We start from the raw sequence: 17,337 nt of genomic DNA, 5'->3' as shown, positions 1-17,337 counted from the left end.
CTTCTGCAGAGGAAGTGGAAAAACACTCAAACTTTGCCAACCTGAATAAATTACCGACGTTATCAGAACTGTGAGGAAAGCCAAATGTAAGCAACTCTGTGTGTGTTGTGTGTGTGCCTGTGAGCATGCACAAATGTATTAACTGGGTCACAACCCATTAATTACTTAAGTCAAAAGGGGACAACTCTGAAAATATGCTCAAGAGAAAAAAAATTACCATGCTTGTACCTTAATTGGCTAGCTCACTGCAGCACTGGGGCACTCCAGTCCAGCTGCTGAGCTCCTGCCAGTGGTGGCCTGGAGAGGAAGGACATTCAGTGCCCACTTTGTCTGGCACCAGTGTGAAGCTGAGAAATTATTGCTTTGCTCACCTTGATTTGGGTACACAGATGCACTTGTACTCCAGTTTGGTAGTTATCTGTATGTGTTTGGTGTAGATAGCTTTACCAAACAAAATAATCTTGTTAGCCAAGGAGGGAAGAACAGGGGTGGAAGGGTGGGTAAGAGAAGCAATAATGTCATTGCTTGACTTGAAGCAGCTTGTGTAGGAGTCTCACTAGAAACTTCCTCTTACTAGGCTGCCCATACATGAAGTGAAGACAGACTGACGTTTTTAGAGGCAGCCCAAGGACATAACTTAGAACAGTGGTAATGACGTTACGCTCTTTGGTGAATTCATAACACATTAAAGACTCTAAAATCATGTTAGGGAAGCCCAAAAGCACAAGGATTTTGAGGACTGGAAGATAAGATATAGAGTGCAAAGGCTGTGTGTTACCATTCTCTTGCCATTAGGATAAGCACCTGTTTAACTGTTTATCAGTCCAGTAACAAACCTTGGATTATTGGCTGGCCAGCGGGCTGTTATTGTTTTCTGTCTTGGATTTCGAACTAGAAGGGATCCCCAGTTTTTCTGTGGTCACACATTTTAAATAAATGGTGCCTGACTGCTTATGTCTTTAGCCTTTTCCAGATTCACAGATGTTTTGCAAAGGAGGTAGCTACTCCTGCTGAACAAATTTAAGCCTACTGATAACAGATTTGCTTTTCCTTTTTTTAATGCAAGCCAGTCCAGATTTGGGCTCAGCCAGATGATCTAAGTGATGCCAGAGCATCCTGGCCCCATTTGAAGTATCTACCAAATGCTGGGCTCAGTATATATTGCAATGTTGATGCAGACTTAATTCCAGTAATTACCCATACCTGATGGTAACATGGCTGTAAAATGGTTAAGATGGCTGCTGTCAGAGCATATGGGGCTCTCTCATGACTTGCAGTCCATGCCATTCAGGGCCCTCATGTGCCAGTGGCAGAGAGGTATATGAGCAGGAGGTCTCAGTTTGATCAGGGCTGCAGAGCCCCTCTGGCTGAAACCTCCTGCTGTTACCTCCAGCTTGTAAAGAGCAATTTATGGCAAAATTGGTTGCTCTGAGGTATTCTGCTTTTTGTTTTTTAAAGTGCAAATTTTAAAATTTGGTTGCCAACTCATTTGAAGAGCCTTATGGGCCCATCCACCTTGCTTTATTTTCTGTCCTTTGATATCTGCCACCTTGCTGTGCCCACTGTGACTCCAAGGCTGGCAGCCTGCTGAACAACAGAACCTTCCCACATGGCATGGATTTTGTGATAGTTGACAGTGACACTCTCCATTGCAGTGGGGAATGGCTAACGGTGGCAGCTGGAGTTAATGAATCCTACATCACCCAGGATCAAGGATAGGAATCCCAGAGCTCAGAGGGTTTTCCTGAAGGTCTGCTGCAATCTTGACGTGTAAGTGAATGGAGAAGATGAAAGCACATCTGGATGGGCTAAGGAATATATAAACACTGGAATACTACTACTTATTTCAGTGCTTGTGCGTTTTTTGTGAGCGGTTTTTGGGTTTTTTACGTATCTTTTAAGATTTTCTTGTTTTTCAAGGTAAGGAAAGATGAGTGGTGCATATGGTTAGATGCAAGTCTACTATGATACTGTTATTGTGTGTGAGACCTTTGAAAACAAAGTGTTCCCCAGGCTGTAGTCTAGGAGGGATTGCTATGCAAGATGGCCCTTACAGTGAGTTACATACACTCTTGTTTGTCTCTAGTGTAGTTGTTATTCCTCTCCTTGCTTGTTTGATTTAATTTGAAACAAAAGCTATTTTAGTTGTAGGCAATTTTGATTTGGGCATTCAGGAGATGGAACAGGATTAGATCTGTGTAAAGCATCACTGAGAAAATCCTACAAGAACAACATATTGCTTCACCCACCAACCCATCAAACTCAGGTCTGGTCATGATATCTCCTCTGTACCACCTTGACTTACCTGTTAGGAGGACAGATTCTGAAGTGGATGATAACAGACATTGATTTTCTTGCTCCTTCAAAATCAGTCTCTCCAAAATAAGGTCTATATATTATAATCAGCACTCCAATCTAGAAAGCTAAAATGATTCCTAGCTACGAAACTCATATCTGTGTTCCTGACAATGAGATAATATGTAAGAAGTCACCAATTTCTTTCATCCAGATCTGCTGCATGAAAGCCTCAAGTATGAGGGATATATCTAAACCAGCTGTGGGTCAGATGCTTCTACTGCATATGTATTTTTGTCACATAATTGGCTTGCATTATAGTTTGGGAACGAGGCTCAGCAGCCTGTAAGCTGAACTTGACCTCACAGAGTGCCTTTCTGGGGGGCTAGTTTATTCTCTGTGTTGTACCTTCCTGTCAAGTGTGATGGGAAATCAACAATAAACAGGAGGTCCCTAATCTCCATGGATACTTGTCACTGGGTGGTGTCAAAATCTGAGTTGGCTGCTTATTTTCTCATATTTTACATATGACTAATTTACTTAGGAAGGCAGGGGAAAGAAGAAGGTTATTTGGGATTAAAGTAAAAAATGAGAGAGAGGAAATGTGGCAGTGGTACTCAATTGGAGCTGCTGGGGGGCTTCTAGAAGCCTATCCCATACCTGCATCCCCCAAGCTTGTTGTCAGCTTTCATGCTTTGTTCCATGCTCAGACCAGGGTCTTGAGGGAACACAGCTGCTGCAGCTGCTCATAGACCAAAAGGTGACCTTTTAAATAGCCAAGGAATGATGCATTATTTAGTGCATTCCTGGCTAAAATGGAAATGAAATGTTTCCATGGGCAAAGTGATTTGTTTGTCCTTTCCCTTGGGTGCATCCTTTTCGCTTCACACAGTAATGTGGAGTGCACACCACTCCTCAGGATTTCTTCTGAGTGAAGCTTTTGATAAGACAGGTATTGCACTTGGAAAACACCAACTGTTAACTAGAAAGACCCTACAAATCACATGTAATAGACTTCAGTTTAGAGGTACTAAGTCTGCAAAAAACAACTTCTATTTAAATAACGTGTAGGAGTGAAAGCTTCCTGGTGAAGACTATCAGCTGATACTGGTGAATACCATAACCAGCTGTTATTTCAACTTGAAGTGTTTTACTTCTTTCAATTAATCAAGAGTCTCTTGGAAGGTGCCATAGAAGGGCATTCATTACAGGGATGTTTAATGAGTAGAATATTTGTCATCTGCACAGACAGAGGCTTCTGCAACTGCCTACCAGTGATCTGTGATAGTCAGGTTCTTGAGCTCTCTTTGTATCTGTTGGGTGAAGGAGGGGAGGCAGATGGGACCAATCTTTCACAATGCCTAACATTAAATTTCCTGCATAGTCTTCCAGACAGATTCAAAGAGGCTGGAACCTATCTCTCCTGCTGAGCTGTGAATGAAGACTGTGGTATACTCTGCTACAAGTCCATCTGCTCTTTAACTTTATAAATACCTTTAAAAAAAATCTAAGAGTGTTTTTCCTTTGAAGTTTCCAACACCATTTATGAAGGCTTAAAAGTGGTATTGTTCATGTGTTTCAGATGAAAAGAGCTAAACTGTCAAGGTAACAACTGACTTGAGAATAGCTAGTATTTTCCAAAATATCAGCACGTAGAAGGACCTGGGGAAAGATCCTATGCTTAGCAGGCAATTTCACTGAGTTCACCAAGCCCCAAAACACAGGAAGGAGAAGAAATGAAAAGATGCCCAGCAGACCATGCTATCTCATTGGAGAAGCCAGTGGTAAAAAATTTTTGTAAAGTGATAGGTATCTGCTTCCATGGGATTACTTTTATTAGTAAAAGAATACATAGCTAAGGCAAGTGAACAGGGATTCAGTAAATAACTGCAAATGTTTCAGTTGCCTGTTTGGCATCGTCTTAATTGTTACAACAAACAGCACAAGTTGGTAAAAAATCTTTTACTCAGGAGATAAACATTTCTACTTGGGAGATAAACTGCCTTTAAAAAGAAAGGAATGAAACCCAGATCTATGGTTTCTATAATCCAAATTAATTAAAATGGACATGACTGGAAAAGAATAAACACCTGAGCAGCTTTCAAGACTTTTCTCTGGCATGGTCTTACTGACTCTGAGCCCTTATTTTCAACCACAGTGTCTACTCACCCTATTGCAGCGCCCTTCCAACCAACCTTCCCCACAGCATCCAGTAGACAGGGTCCAAGAGAAGAGCTGAGCACAAGATGATAAGCACTCTCTGCAGGCTCACACAGTTCCAAGCGATGTGGGATTTAGTCAACAGCAAAGTACAAGCTTCTACTGTGACTCATCTGGTGTAAAACCAGTGCTAAGTATTGTACATAATTAAGACAGCATTATTACAGTGAGATACCACTTCTTTTTTTGGTATGGTTAAAGTTTTGAAAAGGTGTAATGTTTTCAGCCTTCAGAGCTGTGAAGATGAGGAGTTTTGATAGGAGTTCACCCTAAAAGATATCATGGCTACAGTGAGTTTAGATCATAATTTGCACTCTTGCTGGAGCTCTACATGTGTATTTCAATTCCCTTTGTGAAAAGCTATAGTTTTTCTGAGAATAAACACAACCTTAAAGTCATGTTCATTTGCAACACTTGCAACACTGGCCTCTTTAGAGTTCATAATTTTTATATCCAAAAGTCTTATTTTTTATTTTGAGCCACATTTCTTAAAGAGGTCCTACTGGCTTTTCAAGTAACAGACAAAAAATTGTATTTGCCATTGAATGCAGCAGACAATGCTAGTGTCAGTGAGCTATAGATTCAACATTTGGACACTGACTCTCAGCAGGTACAGAAATATTAGTCAGCCAGTGGGCCTACCAACGGGAAAGGTTAAACAAGTAGGTTATTACAATTTGTGTACTTGCCCCAACTTTTTCATTCAGAGGCCCACAAATCAACTTTGCTTTTAATGTATGCATGTTCTTGGTTAAAATTTATTGTGGCATAATGCAAACAAATTCATCTTATTGGTTATTCAAAGGCCATTTGTTCAGGTTACTTGATTCTCACTACTTAGTTATTTGACTAGTTTTCCGCTCATTGATTATCTGTCTGACTTGTAAGGAAGAGGTGGGAAAACAGACTGCAAGATGGTGACATGGACCATTTTAGAGGACAGCACTTTGGATGAACCCATTTCCACCTGCATATTTCAGTGGATGTTGAAGTAGGTTTATGCACTTACTTAAAAATACATTGGCTACTTCTTCAACCTAACTTTACTACCAATTTTCTTATAATTTCCTAACATGCTGTTTGTAGCCTGTTTCATGCACATCTCCAAGGAATTAACCATGTTAGTTACAGGAAGTACAGAGTATCAGGAGGAATCCCAGGCAAACAAGTCAGTTGGGTCAAGACATCTCTATGAGTTAAAAAACCATAATTTTTACAAGTCTGAAGATTAAGAATTCCAAAGGCCTTTCTGAAAAAATGATCATTTAATATAAAACATGGATCAAATCCTGTCTTGTGTGTGCTGCTGTTTTCCGGATGAGTTTCCAATCTATTAGTGAAGCAGTAAATGCTCCCCCAGCAACCAATCACTGATGTTTTGAATGGAAATCAAAAGCAGTGTAAGGTTGTTGAAGAAAATGACTTGAAAGAGAAAGTGTGAAAGATCATACCCTTCCTATGAAAGCTGCAAAAGTTTGTGAAGATTACAGCTCAGAGAGAGAGATGGACCACCGAGAGATCAAGGGGTCAAGGAGAAGATACCTGCTTGCAGAGCTTTGTGCTAGCATAGCTTCTTGCAGGCTCACAGCCCAAAACTTTCTAGGTTTGAACTGTTAGGGGCACACAAACAGAGGTGGAATTGTGTGAGAGAATGGGTCGGCCCTAAATGGAGGGAGCCCCAATTGTGGTTATTACTTGGACTTTGTACAGCTTTGACAGGATTTACAAAGCTTCTGGACACGTAAGAGAAATACTATGCATGCCTATTCTTTGTGTAATAGGGTTTTAATATCATCTGAGTAGCCAGGGACCTTGCTGTGGGTGCATGCTGAAGTTTCCCTCCTCATACACTGTCTCTCAGATGATGTGACTTTTATCTTTATTCCAACCATGAGCTCACCACAAGCCTAAAGGGAAAAGTATTTGTATTCCACTGCACACACTGACAGTAATTTTGTGGATGCAGCACAACACTGTAGAACGAGACAGGTATATGGAGCATTTAGAAGGCAATAATTTCTTCTTACTTTTTTTTTTTTTTTTTCTGAGCCACACTACAAAGGTTATAGTGGGAATAGCAAATGAAAGAACTTGCAGACTTCACAGAAGTCAAAGCCTACAGCTTGCGTTGGATGGGTTTATTTGGCATACATCTGTGATTATGAAATGAATTTTAAATTGCTATTGAACTTCATCCTGGATAATGATGCATCCATTCAATTTCCCTTCTCCCTCCAGAACATACACCATTAACAAAACAACCAGTTGTGATGCTTTATAATCCACATTTGAACCTACTTCTCAAAACACTGCACACTTCCTTAAATAGGCAATGACTCAGCTCATTTGCACAGAGATAAGGTCAGTATTGGGACTGAAAGATGGGTCAACAACCCACTTTGGAAATCATCTTTGATATGAATCAAGAAACAATTGCACTAAAGACTTGTTAAACTGCAACTTCATCTTGCAGAAATGCAACATCAACAGTCAGCCTAAGTGTTTCTGTACAAACAGATATTGTACAGCCTTGAGTTTTTTTTTTAAGTTGAGCCCATGACAGGGTTTAGGCATATGCCTAAAGATGGAATTAAACGACTGAAGTTTAGATGTGCTTAAGTATCTTGTTGTGTATGGGCCTACACACTACATCTGTGTTTGTATTAAGAAGAAAAGCTGTTCTACAAGACATTCAGGCATTTTAAAATGTATTTTTGTTCTGAACTGAAACAGGAAGTTTTACCCTGTGATGAAATTTAGGCAATTTTTAATTCCAAAAATCTTATTATTGAGAATACTTGAAACATTGTGTGTCAGTAATGTTGAAACGCTTTGTGACATTAAAATTGAAATATTGCATGTCCACATATGTTACTAAATTAATTAGAACCAACTGTTAACTAAGCATGCTGGGATTGCCTGTCTTGTATATTGCCGCCCCCTGGATACAGAAAAGAGCTGTTATCTGGTCTAGCTTCTTGGCTGAGGTGCAATGTTCCATGCACACTGTTTTTCAGCCTAGCAGTAAAACCAGGATATTCGTTTGTGCCCAAAGTAGTGTTGGACCTACTAAGCCCTGCTCAGTCCAAACAAGTGTCTTGTGCCAAGTCTTTGTTGTGAGTGCTTCAGAAATGCAGGGCATAGACCCTGTGCTTGTGCTTGTAGTTGGTTTGGGTCTTACCAGTTCTGGCTTGGATGTGTCCAAGATGACTCCACACTGTCCAGGAGCCGTGGTAATTTGGGCACTGAACCCTCATCTGCATGTGATGCTGTACATGACAACTGAGTCCCTCTGGAGCTGAGGGCTGCAGCTCTGCAGAAGCCAGTCTGGCTGCAGAACTGAGCTGCAGCTACTTCAGCTCAAGCTGGGTCTTTACAAAAACCTTAAAGTTCCCTTCCCTAAGCTTCCCAAGCCTGTCCTACCATAGACATCCCAGTGCCTGTGGACTGCAGTCTGGCTTTAAACTTAAAAGCTAAAATGACCAAAGCGAAGCTAAATATGGTTTGGTAACTTCTTACTGACTGTTTTACCATAATCAATTGTCATTTTCTTGAAAAAGTTTCAGTATTGTGGAATCAGCCTTCACTCTAAGGAGACTGATGGATTGGAAAAAATTCAAGCAGCTCTGTGAGTATATATCAAGAATGACAGACAAAGTCTTACCAGACTGAATATATTGTTTTTCTCTCTGTCTCTAGATACAGTGGCTGTTCAAAAGGTAGATAACTGTGAATAGTCTCTGAAAAAGAATTAAACAAATTCTCTGTTTCCCCTCCTCTTCAAGTTAGTCTCTCAGTCTCATTGCCTGATGGATCAAGTAGAGTTGATCTCCAGGTCAAGAGCTTATTTGGGTTTGTGGGTTTAAGACTGAAGCAATTGCTTTAGAAGGGAATTTTTCCATGACCAAAGCACATGATACCTGTGGTGAAATTTATTCAGATAAATGTTTTATCTAAAATGGTCTTTTGTGTGTAAGTCTCTAGGTAGTTATGGCTTTGCTTTGATGTCCTCTCCTTTTCTTTTGGGGTTGAAATAAATATCTGAGGTCCACAGCCTTTGTGTCCCTATCATCTTCTGGGTCAGCTGGCCAGCAGAGAAGTTGTCCAATCCCATTTTTGAGAGATATTCTTTCATCCTTTAAGATCTCAACTCCAGCAAAAGATAAACTAGTAAATTTATCTGCAACCTGTGAATATTGCCTCTTGGGACAGACCCCTTTGCCCTTGCTTGGCTTCTCTCTTACTCTTTCTGTAAGAAACAAGGGCAACCTCTGGTACCCAACCAACAGAATTCTTTGGATTCAAATGTGAGTAAGAATAGGAGCGGGAACCTGGATTGTATGTTCATAACAATCATTATGATTATTTTCTTATTTTGCTACAGTTACTACATATACAGTCATATTTCTGTCTGAAGAAACAGAACGCCTTCACAGATAAGTACAAAAAGATGCATGTGTTTTCCCAAGCCTGAACTTACGAGCTTGTATGTACTTTACTGTCATCTGACGCTTATTGTAAGAAACATATTTTACATAATTGACAGTGGCAGTCACATATTCTGAGAGAAAAAAAGACTGTATTGAGCTATATACTGTGTATCACTGATAATGACTTGCAGCAGTATTTCCATAAAAGTAAAGGCTAATTTAGCACTTGAAAGTCAGACCTCAAAACAAAAATAAAACACTTTTCTGTTTCTGTACCTAGCCTAGGATTTATCTCACCTCACTGTAGACGTCGACAGTGTAGACACATATGGTAGAACCCATCACCCCAAGCTCCTTTTGCAGGCAATACAGAGAGCAGGCACTTTTAGGCCATGATTCATCTGACCTATTTACATGTCTGCTGTAGGAGGAGATGAATCACTGCCTAGACTAGATCTGTGTGGAGGATAAAGGGAGCCTAAGATGGCCAGCACAGATGTAGATGCTTGTAAAGATCTACAGTTTGAATTTAAGCTTGCAATTTGGAAAAACAATTTTCAGAGAAGAGTAAAATTTCCTAAGCTGTGTTTTCCTAGCAGAATATGTGTATGAATATATACATATATGGTATTTTTCTTTCTGCAACAGAAACATTTGCAATAATATCTTTTGAACACTGACCCTATAGCCCCATCTCCAAAATTTCTACCCTCTGAAGAGCTTCCATTTTATTTCTCTCTGCCTCTACCCTTCTTTCACACATACAGACATGTGTACACATACTGTGTTTTAGAGCTGGACCTCCTGAATTTTCTGCATTAACACAAAATATATTCCTCTGTATGTGGTAGCCTGTAACAGAGCTGCTGTTACACACAGACAGATATATTAACTGGGGTTTCTTTAAAAAACAAACTCAAAGCAAAATATGCAAACAAAATCACCAAATGAAGATTTCTCAAATGTACTTCTTTTAAAAATAGCAATTTTTTATAGTTTGTTTTTTTTTTCTTTTCCTTCAAGAATCTGCTCTACTCTACCTGCAGCCTTGGTGAGGCAGGGCACCATAGGAAGAAAAACATCAGTTTTTGGGCAACAAGTACTGATTCAGAGGAAGGGGGAAGACAAGACTTGATCATTTAAGAAAGTGTGGAAGTTTCCAAGTGAAGCTCTGAGAGAGAGCTAATGTTGTATTTTTATGTATAGAAGATCAGAGCTGAGAGGGTCTGGTTTCTGGAGAGTAAGGAATGATGTCCTCCCAGGTACTCCTGTGCACATGTTGTAGTATAATGTTCCAGTGCATCTGAACATCCATCTAGACTGCAAATGGCACGAGGGTAATATTTTAAAAACAGAGGAAGAAATGAAGCCACCCTGTTGCAGAGCTTTACAATGCTCATCTGTTTCCAAGGAGTGCTTGGTGTAGCTACAATAGACAAAACATCCCTCCCATCTAAGGCTCTGGCACACAGCATGGCAATCCATTTATGTGAGCACCTGCTTGATCAGTTTGCTTGTGACAGATCTTGGCACACCCTCTCCTCTGGCTGTAAAGCTCTACTGACTTGTGCATTTTGTGGGAGTTTTTTTCCCCACAAACTCTTATCTGGCTTGGGAGAACTTGGAACAGAGTGACACTAGCTCTGGCAACAACAGGAAAGTGCATTTTAGATAACCCTTTTGAGTGCAAGCTTTGTAGCTATTTAAGGGCTTTTCTGTGGGGATCGGGAGGAAGGGCTGTCCATCATCCAAAGTCTATTGCTGTGGGAAGGGTGCCCATGACTGCAAAGGTCTTTGGCAAAGGCCACGACCATCTGAGGGCTGCCTCTGAGAAATGGGTATGGGCTCGCAGTTCCCCACAGGGTGCAGTGCAGAAATGGCTTCAGGAAGAGAGAGTGCTCTTTCACCGGTCATCCCAGTGCATCATTCATTAAATATAATGCCCTACAGGAAAATCAGGGCTTTGTGTTTTCCATAGCCCCTCCTGCATCAGACCTGACGTCAGTAGTTTGGAACCACGGAAGTTAAATTAAGGCCAGTGCAGTCTAATAGGCAAGGGGTAGCAAATGCTAAGAAGCCAAGGTAATGAGAAAATACCTGCCATCTGGAGCTGTCATAAGCATAAATTTACATCACTCCCCACAAAATAAATAAATTACAGCCTGCAGAACATTACTCTCCCTGGATGCAAAGCCCCACTCCTGCCACTGCCACGAAAAATTTTGGCCTCCTCAGTTTCTGCATGATCATCGCTTCTGCCAAAAGCCCGGGGGAGATGTGCTTGGGTGCGGAGAGACACCTGCAACCGCTGGCTCTGCAGCACAGTGGGATCTATTCTGCTGCATCCGCATACCCCAGTCCTTGCTCTGACGGAAAGTTTTCCTCCTGGCTCTGACAGCACCACAGCCGCTTGGGGAAGCACATGACTTCCTTGGGAGACGGTGTTTCTTATTTGTGTTGCAGGCCTCCAGCAGGCATGGCACCGAGGCAATATTTATATCAGTTTTTGTAACATCATCGCAGCAGCTGCAGTTTTGGGAACTGAAGTGCTGGCTGGAAGTGGGAGACAGAGGCACAAAGCACAACACGCCACATAGAAATGTGGATGGAAAGGGAAAAAAAAAAAAAAAAGGAAAGAAAATGGGCGACCAGCCTTCTCCCTAGAAAGCTCATTGTGTTCCTGGGTGCCAAGGGGCCCATCTGTGTAAAAGTGAGTCAATGGAAATTGAAGCTCAGGGTGCCTGTGATGGGACTAGATCTGTGCCCGCAGGGTGCTTGCGCTCCTTGGGGAGCAGGACAGGGGAAGGGAGTCCCTCAGCCAGGCTTGTGCTATGCTCAACAGTCTTCAGCAGTCACCTCTTACCCTTTGGCCATGAGAAAACACAGTACAACGCTTGTGTCCATATTCTCAGGCTGCCCCCAGAACTGCTGCAGCCTGGTGCTAAGCGACTTTTGCAGTTCCCATGCAGGTAAGAGGGCCTCTTCACTGCCCATGTATGCTCTTAGTATGTGATTTCTACCTCTGCTGCCAAACAACAGTGGCTGGCAGAACAGTAGGCCTGAATTCTTCCCTTGGCATTGGGGTTTTTTTTCCATGTAGCTCCACTGGCCTGTAGAGTTTTGTCTCACAGAGGAGGTGTCATACAGTCCCCAGTTACCCTAGAGCTTGATGGAACTGAAGAAAGTTGACATGAAGCTAAAATGCTTCCACCAGGAACTGCCCCAGATCCTGGTTGTTAAGTGATGCACATTTTATCATGGGCAAGAACTGAAGGTAATTTGCCCCAAACATAGCTGTTTGGTGCAAAATACTTTCACTCTCCTGGACTGCACAGGGTTTCTAGAGAAAGCTACTCTTCACTGGGCCACCAATGACCTCTCCGTGTCCATGTGTCCCACAGTCATCTGCAAGGGGAACCGTCACTGTGTCTACCTGAGAGTACTCTGAAATCCAGCACCTGAAGTTGCATCACAGGCACCCTGAGGAAGAGATACCATAAAGACTGGTAACATGGTAAGCATAGTTTCTTGGACTGTGTCTCAGAAAATCCCTTTCAGTCTCCCCCTTCATATGCCCTTGTGCCATGAGCAGTCCTACTTTGTCTCACAAAGTACTGAAACTTCAGTGCCCAAGTTTTTCCTTAACCCAAGCACCCTGAAATGCTCCTGGTGAGCAGAATTGGGGTAAGACAGGCCGGGAGAGGGAGAGAGGAAGAAAAGACATGCCAGCAGTGGTGGCAGATCCTTGGAGGTGGCGTGGGGAGGGCTTGGCAACCCTTTCAGCACTGTCCTATTGCAACAGGAAGGAGGAGGATATACAGAGATTACTTAAAAACCCCCAACTTTTCCTCTGATTCTATTGCACTGCAGAAATTCTGCAAGGGAGAAGAAAAATAAGACTATCTGAAAATAAGGTATCCTTGCTAACTAAAAAAATCCCTTCCTTTAAGAGCTTACTGCTATTAAATAATTGCTATGTTTTAAATTGCTGTTTTCAGGAGCTTGGGGAAGAAGCTGTCCTCTCAGTCATTAATATTTTCTTAGAAGGGTGGCATGGCTTTTCATTGCTACATCCTTACACTGAAATAGATGTGAAAGCAGTTTTGAGTAGCTCAAAGAAAAGTCTCTGATCAGCCTACATCTAAGATTTCCCTTAAGGACATTAGTGGAAGAGAAATAAGTGGATAAGTGCTTTTTTCTTTTCCCTTTTTTCCCTTTACCCTTCCTCTCTTCCCCCCCACGCACCTCTGTTTTTCTCAAAAGTAGATTGTCTGGGTGCAGGAGTTAGCCCATTAGATATTGGGTGTTTGTGTGCATAGGGACAAAAATACAATTCTTCACTGATCATCCACAGACTGTTGTAGGCTGTAGTATTTGGTTTGATTGCAGTATAACTTATAATGTCATTTTTATTAGGGAAAGGTAGTGTGTGATGCACTTTCTGGAAATATAATTTGCTGGTTTGGATTCAATAATGCTGTTATGGAGGATGGGAGACTGAATGATTTTCCATTTTTTTTTACCTGAAACTTCCTAATGTTTTTAGTGTCTTGCTTCTCCTAGGCAAATTCTTCTGTGTTAAGACTTCCCTCTCCTTCTCCCGCCAGCCCTTCTTCTCTTATTCATGTGTTTTCACAAACACAAAATGCCTTCCAGTCCTTAGAGAGTTGTACTCCATCATTAGACTGATGTTTCTTGCCTCTCAGGTTTTATTTATGTGAGTCTAAAAATGTGTAACTCACTGCCACCCCACACTGCTTTTGGTTTCTCCCATCTTACATGTGCCCTGCTGGTTCATATTTACTTTTTCCTTGCACTGTTTCTTTCTCTCATGGTATTACAACATTTTCAAAACAGGATGTCTGAAACAATGAGTACCAGAGAGGAGAAGAAACCTCCTCTGAATGGGAGAAGAGCCCTCCCACCAAACAACTCCAATGATGAAGAAAATGAGGTCCCTGAGGTGGATCCTTTTGGGTTGATACCTAGAGGATTTAATCCTAAAGGTACAGTGTACAATTAAGCCATAAGTCTATTTTTATATCTTCCATACTCACTTCAGCTCAGGTCTGTGAACTAAATCCAAACCACTTTTTTCCTTACGTGTTTCCATCTCAGATAGCTTTTCTTGCTGCTCATGAAAAACTTACTAAAAACACCCATGTACATGAGAATGTTACTACAGGTTATGGGTAGGAAATGTGAGGAGTGGAGAAGCTGAGTGATCAGTTTCCTGCTTGAACTGTGGGATTGGTTAAAAAAAAGGCAAGAATGGGGTTTCCCAGTTTGATCACAATCACAGAATCACTTTAGGACCTGCCAGCTTCAGGCATGGCTTCAGGCATGGCGGTGGCTACATTAGGGTGAAGGGACAGGAGTGTCTCCTCTTAATGGCCCTTCTTATCTATATGGCTCTAAACTGGCCGTGAAACTGCTAAACTGCTGCAAAATGTTGTCTGGCAGGGAAAACCTTTGCTAGATGTTCCGCTCATTCATACAAAAAGAACATAAAACTAAAAGGCATACCCATATTTTTATTTGTTCCCCTGTGAAACGTTTTATAATTGTTTGGTAGGGGAAACAAAACAATGTCATAGTAGAGGATGGACAAATCAAAGTACGTTCTCAGTGCCAACTCTTTGGAGTAAACCAGAAATAAAAAATAGGTAAGATTTGTCCTAAAAGAAACCAGGATTAACTCCTGAATGAATCAGTAATGAAATGATGTTAAATTGTTTGCCTATTTGAAATGAACAGAACTTGTTGAATGTCGCAGCTGAGGGTAGCCAGATGTAATAATACTCAATGCTCAGAGGGCACTCCTGATCCAGGATTGAAAGAGTGCTTAACAAATGTGGACAAACATTAATTACTGCATTTTACAAATAGGGAAGCAGGCAAAGAGATTTTAAGTGACAAGTTGAAAAGCATTATTTCTGTAATCCTAATCATGTGCCTTAACCACACATTCCTCTCCCTCCTCCCCCTTTTAATAAACACACATTTCTTTAAAAAGCTTTTTTTTTTAATGTCTTAGCAAACCAGTGGTCATGTTAAGACTGCAGAAATTTTGCTTGAACCTATTCAAACAATCCTGTAGCTCTGGGGCAAGTCTGTGTGTTTAAATTATCAAATGCAGTACAGGTCCTGGCCAGACATTTTTTCAAACCAAATATGCTCACAGAAGCTGGAGAAGTGTAAGTGTGGGATATCTTAGAAGGAGTGCAGCCTGTAGCTAAAGCCCACCAGTACTAGGAGAAAAATTCCTATTGCTTTTTGATGTGTTTCACATCAGGCTTTGAATGAAGTATGGTGCTGGTGGGCGACAGCCTCCTGCTTTTCAAAAATGCAATGGAAACTTAGTAATGTCGGGTCAAGTGAGTTGAGGCAGGAACCCAACATGTGCTTAAGGTGATGCTGCTGTTGAGAAAAACATCCCTTGTCCAAAGTGAGAGTTTGTGTGGCCATTGGGTGAATCTGGCTACGGGACTGGTACAACTGAAAAATAAATCTGTGCATAACAGGCAAACTCTTGTTGTACAGCCAAATCAGCTTTGCTGTGCAGTTCTCTCCAGTGCTTGTAGCAACACCATGCAAGGGGGTGCCTGAAGGGAAGAGACTACAGTAGCATTCCTGTTTTGGTGCACGTCAGTGAGCTAAGCCTGTGATACCAGCTGATATAAGTGTGATCCCTGGACATACTGTTTGGAGTAGGATGCTTGAGTCACCTGTTAGACCACACTAAAGGTTTGTAGCCCAATGGAACTCAACCTTACATTCAGATGCCTGGCCCAGAGCACTGTCAGTGTTGTGTTTGGGGGATAAAGTGAGTGTCTGTGGCAGAGTGCAACAGGGTTCTAGAGCTGTGGGCATATCCTTAGAGAGGACTGCTTGTGATCCCTCCTTCTCCTTCTCCTGCACCCCTCTACACTTCTGGGTTGTCAAAATTTTTCTGTAGCGGTTCCCAGATTTCATTGCTGTAACACACTGAAAAAAGTATGTAAATGCTTTTATCTCTCTTATTACAACTGAGGTGTTTTCTAGCCTTTGGACACCTGCTGTAAACATCTAAACGTCTGTGTCTTCACCTGTGTCACCTTCAGGGATTGTAGTCAACACAGAGCCATCCAGCAAGCGGAGGTGAGGGCACAGGTAGTCCAGAGACTCGATGGATGTCAGTTCCAGGGTGATCTGTACTCTTCCCCGCTACACTGGCTGCAGCAACCAGCCACCAACTGGCCATAATAAGAGGTTACATACCAGGCTCACATCATTTAGATGCCTAAATTTAACCGAATTCTGCCCTTGATCTGTGCAGTGTAGGAGTCTACAGCTGAGCTAGTCACCCTCGTTTCCCTTGACAGCCAACAGAGAGAAACAGGCATTTTTAGGGTGTGATTCACTTGACCTATTTTAACTACTACTCTAGGATGAGGTAAAACCCTGTGCTTGCCTAGCTCTCTGCTGACACCCACTTCTACTGTGCTGAATCACAGCCGGAGCGAGCACGGAGGCTGCCGGGGACGGCTGCCTCCCCAGCCCGGTCAGTGGGCTGCCTGCTGTCGGAGCCGGCTTGCTTGCGGGAGGAGATGCTCGGTGAGGAGGACGCTCAGCCCCCGAGCGCTTCTTCAGCGAGAAGCCTGAGTCGCCGTGAACACGCTTCTGCCGTGTCCTCCCCCTGGCTCGTCCTGGCCAGCTCATCTCTCTCACTGCAATGTGTTATGAGGGCGCCCGGTGGGAGGACACAGCCCTGCGGCCCCACGGTCTGCAAGCTCCCCACACACCCTCCTTTGCAAAGTCCGGTGGCTCACCAGGCAGTCGTGCTTCCCCTGTTAGCAGCATGATGGGCACCTCCTTCGGAAATTCAACATTTTTATTTATTTATTTTTTTATTTTATTTTCTGCAGTTCAGAGCCCTTCCTCTCTGGTCCTTCAAGGAAACCTGATGTTTGAAGGCTATTCTTGTTATTTGAAAAACAGCTCAAGCTTATGCTCGTTTGTTTCAATACAAACTTAACATTACAAAAGCTTTAAGAAAGCATCACATTGCTGCCCCCCGTGCAGCAAACCTGCTTGCACCAAACAGTAGATCAGGCTACAGGCAAACCCTCACACGGACCTAACTTCAAAGTAGGTCTCAATGTCCACTTGTCCCTCACAAACAGATGAGCATCGCCTGGAGCCTTCCTTTGGATCACACCCTGGGGATGGTGCTAGCACATCCCATTACCCTGCTCATGCTTTGTCCTCCTTAATTTCCCTTACTGTAATTAGCACAGGCTCACTCACAGGTTATCTTTACCCGGCAAGTTCAACACGTATTTTAACACTGAGACTGAAAATGAAAAGTGTTTTTTGCAGATGTGTATGGCTGTGTTCTGACAGGAGCCAT

At 42.3% G+C, this 17,337-nt stretch overlaps 1 protein-coding gene across 2 annotated transcripts in view; it reads left to right on the top strand.

The window, feature by feature from the left end:
• The first annotated feature begins 12,343 nt into the window (after window positions 1-12,343).
• Window positions 12,344-17,337, top strand: part of F13A1 (coagulation factor XIII A chain) — a 60,417-nt gene continuing 55,423 nt past the window's right edge. Inside the window, exons 1-2 of one of the 2 annotated variants that reach the window (XM_050323142.1) lie at window positions 12,344-12,459; window positions 13,803-13,951. In XM_050323142.1, coding sequence (XP_050179099.1) covers window positions 13,804-13,951 — 148 coding nt within the window. In that variant the 5' untranslated portion in view covers window positions 12,344-12,459; window position 13,803. Of the gene's footprint in view, window positions 12,460-12,814; window positions 12,860-13,802; window positions 13,952-17,337 lie in introns of those variants that run through there. The other variant, XM_050323151.1, reaches the window with a different exon arrangement.

The sequence above is a fragment of the Myiozetetes cayanensis genome, unplaced genomic scaffold (genome assembly GCF_022539395.1).
Source record: "Myiozetetes cayanensis isolate MyiCay16 unplaced genomic scaffold, myiCay2020 scf1, whole genome shotgun sequence".
NCBI classification, from domain to species: Eukaryota; Metazoa; Chordata; class Aves; order Passeriformes; family Tyrannidae; genus Myiozetetes; species Myiozetetes cayanensis.
This window is presented reverse-complemented; position numbering and strand designations above follow the sequence as displayed.